Source organism: Colobus angolensis, unplaced genomic scaffold (assembly GCF_000951035.1).
Source record: "Colobus angolensis palliatus isolate OR3802 unplaced genomic scaffold, Cang.pa_1.0 Scaffold217, whole genome shotgun sequence".
Classification (NCBI taxonomy): domain Eukaryota; kingdom Metazoa; phylum Chordata; class Mammalia; order Primates; family Cercopithecidae; genus Colobus; species Colobus angolensis.
In genome coordinates this window covers 3,398,973-3,406,194 of record NW_012115344.1, presented here as the reverse complement: position 1 = coordinate 3,406,194, position 7,222 = coordinate 3,398,973, and the positions used below count along the sequence as shown (strand labels likewise).

Here is a 7,222-nt window from a genome sequence, read left to right as displayed (position 1 = left end):
GTCAGATTTCCTCCGAAGCTGGACGAACACAGAGGCTGGTTTCGTAATATTAACATCTTTATACTTTGGAGTTTTGAAGACGATAGCAAACTGCAGGATACAAAGAACCACATGTTGGTGTAGGACTACATTTTTTTTTGCAGTAATGCTACTCACTAAACACATTCCTTATGCTTTTCTCCGAAGCTGGACGAACACAGAGGCTGGTTTCGTAATATTAACATCTTTATACTTTGGAGTTTTGAAGACGATGGCAAACTGCAGGATACAAAGAACCACATGTTGGTGTAGGACTACATTTTTTTTTGCAGTAATGCTACTCACTAAACACATTCCTTATGCTTTTCTTTATATCCAATGTTTAGACACAGTATACTAAAAAACCGTGTCCTGGAGAAAGTTCCAAACTCAGAATTCTATACCGATACATTTTTATGAAATTGCTACTGTAAAATCAAAATACAATGCTGTGCTAATGTACTACAAATCTTTATTATTTCATTTGTCTTATATTTCGAATGTCTTCTAGTTGTAAATATCATGCTTATAAAATTCACTGCATATACTTTCTTCTCTTCCAAAACAGCCTTAAAAGCCTCCAAGATTATTTATAGCAACATCAGAAAGACTGGGTATGGAAAGAGAGAGATGGCTACAGGCCAGTGATGAAGAGAAGAAACTAAACATTGCTTACATTGGCATCATAACACATTAGTTCTTGGTGGTATGTTAGGGATTTTAGCATTTTTCAGTTTGAATTTTGACTATGTAATATATTCACAGGGCTAAAGATTTTGTAAAATATAAAAAAGCATACAGTGGTATTCTCTTTGACATTCTTGTTCCCCATCCATGCAGTTCCTACAGTGTACCAGCCAGTGGTAAATACTGTTATTAATTTCTTAGGTATCCTTCCAGAATTTCTTTATGCATGAACATAGAATCATTTCTACATGCATTTTGTTCTACACCCATCTTTTAAAATATTTTAACACTGTATAATTGAGAACTTTCTTTATTAGTTCACAGAGTACTCATTATTTTGAATAACTATATGATATTTCATCAAAAGGATAGACCATAACTTAACTGGTCACTTATTGATGAATATTTGGATTGTTTCCAATTTTTTGTTAACATAATACTTTTCAATTACTTGTAAATAGGAGAATAATCATTAAAGTGGGGGCTCAGCATTGTCATCTCTTAGTCGTTTAGTTGCCACTGGGAAATCTTCATTTAACGGGACGACATCAGCTTCAATTAGAAGATGACTCCTAGAACACCCTTTTAACAGGTCTCATCATAATTACTTTGGTAGAACACTAAAAACATTTTCACTACAGGACCTGTGGGGCACTGTCTTATGGGTTAGGGGATTAGGCACCAAGTTAAATTATCTTGCCAACATCTCAGAGCAAACGATCTAACAGAACCTTGCCCATAACTCCACAGTAGGTAACTTTTTTGGATGACCTGCATGAGTCTTCAAAAGAGTACTGTTTTATGGAAGTTATATATTTATGATTTTTCCTTTTTATAGATGGAAGCTAAGTACTAAATTTCAACAAGGCAGAAAGTGTAAAATGATGATAATAATATGAATCATGCCTATAATTCCAGCATTTTGGGAGGCCAACGTAGGATAATCGCTTAAGCCCAGGAGTTCAAGACTAGCCTGAGCAAAATGGCAAGACACCACCTCTACAAAAAAAATAAAAATGAAAAAACTAGCTGGGCATGGTAGCATGCCTGTAGTCCCAGATATTTGGTAGGTTGAGACAGGAGGATCCCCTGAGCCCAAGAGTTGGGGGATACAGTGAGCTGTGATTGTACCACTGCACTTCAGCCTGGGTGTCAGAGTGAGATCCCATCTCTAAAAATAATAAGGATTAATAATAATAATAATAAATCACTTACTTGTCTATGAACATCTGTGGGGGAAAAATCTCCAAATCCTTCCCAGACTCCGCCATTTTCCTCCTCTTCATAAAATCGAATCTGGATGTCATCTGCAAGCAATCACATTGAAGTGTGTAATTTCACGTAGTGTAATAATATTTATAAACATGCTGAAAAATAAAACTGGTTTAATATTCTACCTACTATCTATTTACTTTTTAAAAACAAGATCAAAAGGTTAAGTCTTTTAAAATCTTCACAAATCACTGACTTTTTTTTTTATTATTTACCATAGTAATGTGCCCCAAGTTTCATTCACAATGAGAGAATACTAGATTTACCTAGTTAACCTGAATTTTCTTTTAATCTTTGACCTTACTGCTTCTCCATCCTTAAGCCAACCCTGAGAAACATGAAGGATGGCAGAAGAATATTAGAATCCCAAGAGGCAGTGCAATTCAATATATAGATGTACATACAAATAATTAACTTATATAAGTTTTACTATTAATATATGGCAGATGCTATTCTAAGTGCTTCATATATACACATATTAACTGATTTCATTCTCACCACAACTTTGTGGTGTAGACGTACTATTATTATCTTCACTTTGCAAAAGAGAAACTGGGGTCCAAAGAGGTTAACTACTTGTCTGAGGTTGAACAGCTAGTACATGGAGGAACCAGGATTTGAACATGGACAGTATAATTTCAGAGTCCAGGCTCTTAACACACTATTAAACTGTCTCACTATAATAGTCTCTTAGTTCATACTGAGTAACTGGTCAAAATACTATAATGATCAGGTCCCTTCTAATTAAAATGCAATGCTTAAATTGCACACTCTAGTCATGGACTGTATTTACTTCTACAGAAATGTGACAATATAACTTAGGTTGGCATCTTCCTGGCTTCACTTTCCGTTTCCTAGAAAGGGCCACACTATTGACTTGTGAAACAAAGTTTTTATTTCTATTTAAGTAGAACTTTAGAAATACTAGGAATGGATAAAACATCTTACCATCTCCTTTGCCTTCAGGCAGGACTACACTGGACCTAGTTATTGAGATTCTTTAAGCCAAGTACGAGACATTTCTTACTAAGTCATTCCAATGTAATGATAATGACTAAGAATCTCATTTACAAATAAAGGTACTCAGATTGTGTTTACTCACAGTATGTACACACAGGAATCTGGAAATGAGTATTACTTGGACAGAGTGGATTGGAAGAAGGCTGACACTAGTGTAGGCAGAGAAAGTGTAAACGTCTGTTTTTTGAGACAGGGTCTTGCTCTGTCATCTAGGCTGGAGTACAGCAGCATGACAATAGCTCACTACAGCCTCAAACTCCTGGGTTCAAGCAATCCTCCCACCTTGGCCTCCCAAAGTGCTGGGATTACAGGCATGAGCCACCATGCCTGGCCTGTAAATTTTTTTTGATAAAGTATGTATGTGTTTACTTCAAAATCTGATCCCATGTTTTCTGACTATATACCTCAGAGCACTTAATCTCACATGAGAATTTTTTAAAAAGCCACATGTCTTTTATTCATTTATTTTACTTATTTATGTTTTCAGTTAGGTATTTACTTACTTTGAAAATGCTCACCTTGTAGTAAACAGATATTTATTATACTACACTTTCCAACTATCATTTTATTTAAAAAAATAATGAAGTTTGAAAAAATAACACATTTTCCTCAGCTTTTACTAATCTATCAATGTTGTAATGTATCTAATGAAAGATAAATGCCAAGAACCTTTCCTCAAAGGGAAAATTGTGACAGAAATGAGCTTTGAGAAATTTCCCTGTATTCCCTGTTCTCCTTCCTTTTCTTAGTTAACATCACATCTGTGGAAGTGTTCAGAGAAGTTCTCCCAGTGTTATATAAAAACATTGCAAAATAAATAAGATCAACAATTTAATACTATGAAAAACATTATTTATTCTCTGCGTGTGTTTATATGTGTGTCAAGAATGGGCTACTATTTATTTTTGTTTAACAAAGTACAGATACTAATTTTAAAGTATAAAGATACTGAAAGTCGCTGATGATTATTATCACGATTTTCTTATTTCTCTTTACTTCTTTGGTAAATCTAAAAGCGAATTAGTTGACTTAAGAAAAATAACACAGACAACTTACATTTGGAAGAGGTAAAACATAAATACTTTTTAAGACTTTTCTATGGCAGCAGAGGGACGTTTCTTGTCCACTGCTGAAATGTGACTCACAGACACACTCAGAATTGTAGTTCACCTCTTGAGATCAGAGATTAGAGATCAGAGAATGTATTTACCTTTCTGAACTTTGTCACAGAGAAGATAAATTTCCTCCCCTCCAGTCACACATCCAGCTGTCCTGTCCATTCTTACAATTTTCAAGTTGGATGCATTGGGGGCTTCTGTTCACAGACGAAAAACAACAATAACATGGTTAATCCTCAGCTCAACAAGCCAGTCCTTTAGGTAGGACCCTCCCCTTAGCACACATGACCAAAACAAAGCTTAAATATATGCTTTCACTAACAAAATAAATAAAACAAGAATGGCTTCTGAAGTTCTTGGAACATTTCTTGGGCATGGGTCATTTATGATCACCAAAACAAATGAGGTAGAAAGCAATAGGTATTTGTTTCTCCCTCTAACACAGAGAGACTTATACAAAAAGAGAAAGAGCTTTTCTGATGTATTGGGAAGTACCAAGCTAATTGATTTCCGGCCTTTCGATGAGGTCAAGACTTTAATTCCAAATTTGTTTCCATGATTCTGCTATTATTCTATTTACAAGAGTCCTAAAAACTTTAGGAAAAGTACAGTTTTCTTAAACTACTTACTAGTTTTTATTTACAGGTAAGGAAAATGGGGATGTTATGTTTCTTTTTCCCAAACTAAATTAGGATTCTGTGTGGTGAAGAGGCAAAACTTTCTTGTGGCAATAGCAAAAAGCTTCCTTTTTTTTTTTTTTTTCCTCCAACAGCTGCATTTTAAGGTGATTCTGTGGTATGAGTCTGTATCATTTTATAACCTTTCACTTCCCTTCAAACTTGTTTAAATTAGAGAATTCAGTTAGTTGCTGTACTTGGAGCATGGAGTTTTCCACACATGCCAAATTCTATAAACTTTCAATGAGTCTGAGTACTATGCTTGCAGGCTTTTTGGAAACACCTGTCTTATCAATCCCATGCATAATCAAACAAGAAAGTTGCATGGTAAATGCTGAAGATTACTGTAAAACTCAAAAGTTCTAGGAACTATAAATTTATATATATATACTTTTTGTGAGATGGGGTCTCATTATGTTGCTCATGCTGGGCTGAAACTCTATATCCTCCCACCCCAGCCACCCAAGTAGGCAGGACTACAGGACATGATGCCTAACCCGGCTTGAAATAGGATTCGGAAGTCACATGCTATCTATGCTACTCATTCATTTAACTTCAAGTTTCTCTCTTGATAAAGCTAGTAACATATGGGCAAGAAAATGGGTAAGAATAATAGCTGTCTTTTATTAACTTCTTTCCAGAGCCCCACCACCACCAAAGAAAATTGGGATTATTCTCCCTTCTAAAAGCATCAACCATGTATCTTTAAGTAAGACATTCATAAATAAGAAGAGATGTACCATTTCATGCAAAAGACTAAAAAATGTACATCAAAGGAAAAAGAATTACATGTATTGAGCCCCTCTTAAAATATCTCATTTAACCTGGACATCAACCTTTCAAGCTAGATTTTCCTATTCACATTTTATAGATGATAAAGCTGAGGCTTAAAGTGATTAAGTTACCTTCCCCAGGACTCAGCTAGCAAGTAAATGGCAGGGCAAGGCTGGAAGTCTATTCTTGGTGTGCCCCCTGTTGGAAGTGAAGTACTCACTACTGTCATAGATGGCATCTGATACCACGGGTTCCAGGCGCCTTGTGAAGCTGCCAGTGCTATCCGGAAGAAAAGCTGTAAACATGAGCCGTACCACGCTGAGGTCCATCTCCTTGGTTTGCTGCAGAGCTGCTTGGCGGATTAGCTCTTTTTCCCGATCTAGGGCCATACAACACAGTCCATTCATGCCCAGGGAAGTGTGAACATTTAAAAGACCATGCTTTTATAAACCACAAATAATGTAAACTTACAATAAAAACCCATTTTCCTCTTTTGAATCTCTTCATATTGCTAATAAAATGTTAAAAACAGCCTCATTTATGTCATCCAATATGAAAGGCATCAAAGACCTGCATTTTCTCCGGATTACAGTAAAAACTCTCTTCCATGTATCAGATCACCTCCCTCCTCTCCTGTCCTCCCTCCACCTTTCCCTTTTCTCTCTACAATAACAGTTAAAGGCACACAGGATGTGATCGAATGGAACTGAATAACCCTACTAGGCACCAGCTGTATTGAGAAGTGTGCAAATTATTCTAAAAGCTGTTTGGGCACAGGGATTGAGCTCATTCCACAGTGCCAAGCAGAGAGCCTGGCACATAGTAGGTACTCAAAAACAACTTCTGAAGGAACTGAATGACTCAGTGACATCTTGTTTCTTCCCTCCTGCTGGAGTTTTCATGCTGATGGATATAGTCATAATTCAGCTATAATATCATAAAAGATAGTGATTCAAGAGACAAGTACTACAAAAGAGCTACAAATGAAGTGATGTGGAATTTCAAAGGAGGACAGAGTTCAGAGGGCTTTAGAGCAGAAGAGACATTTGCTCTGAATCTTGAAAAGGTGGCAGAATTTGGATATATTCATATAAGAGAGTGGATAAAAGCATTCCAGGAAGAGGAGAAAGCAAACATAGAAAGAATGTGCAAAGACAGGGAAGTGAGAAATCATGGTGCTCCTACCAAGTAGTACAGTTTGACCTGAAGGGGCAAAATGGGAAACAGAGTTGGAAATGTAGCCTGGGGCCAGCTCTTGGGAGATCCAAAAAGCCAACTTACAGAATTTGGATTCTGTAGGCAACAGGGAGACACTGAGCAGCGACAAGATACAGAACTTAAGTAATATCTGTCTGGCTACAAGATGTAAACTCGATTAAAAGTGGGGAGGGATAGAGACCAGGGAGAAGACTACTATAAGTGGAACAATGAAAATGGAATGCAGTGTGGAATGCCACAGAGCACGGAATGGCTGGACCACAGCCTTGCAGCACAGGTGAGGAGGGGGAGTCAGAGAGGATGGGAAGATTTTGAGTCTGGTTATTAGAAGATGGAGTATACAAACAAATATACAAGAAAAAAACAAACAACCCCATCAAAAAGTGGGGAAAGGATATGAACAGACATTTCTCAAAGGAAGACATTCATGCAGCCAAC

The 7,222-nt window shown here is 36.6% G+C and overlaps 1 protein-coding gene across 1 annotated transcript in view; it reads right to left on the bottom strand.

The window, feature by feature from the left end:
* Positions 1 to 7,222, bottom strand: part of NFKB1 (nuclear factor of kappa light polypeptide gene enhancer in B-cells 1) — a 125,568-nt gene that overhangs the window by 33,524 nt on the left and 84,822 nt on the right. Inside the window, exons 9-12 of the mRNA XM_011943214.1 lie at positions 5,787 to 5,945; positions 4,208 to 4,312; positions 1,921 to 2,012; positions 1 to 90 (exon numbers count right to left, since the gene is read on the bottom strand). The exon at positions 1 to 90 is cut by the window's left edge and continues 1 nt beyond it. Of these exons, the coding sequence (XP_011798604.1) occupies positions 1 to 90; positions 1,921 to 2,012; positions 4,208 to 4,312; positions 5,787 to 5,945 (446 nt within the window). The remainder of the gene's footprint in view (positions 91 to 1,920; positions 2,013 to 4,207; positions 4,313 to 5,786; positions 5,946 to 7,222) is intronic.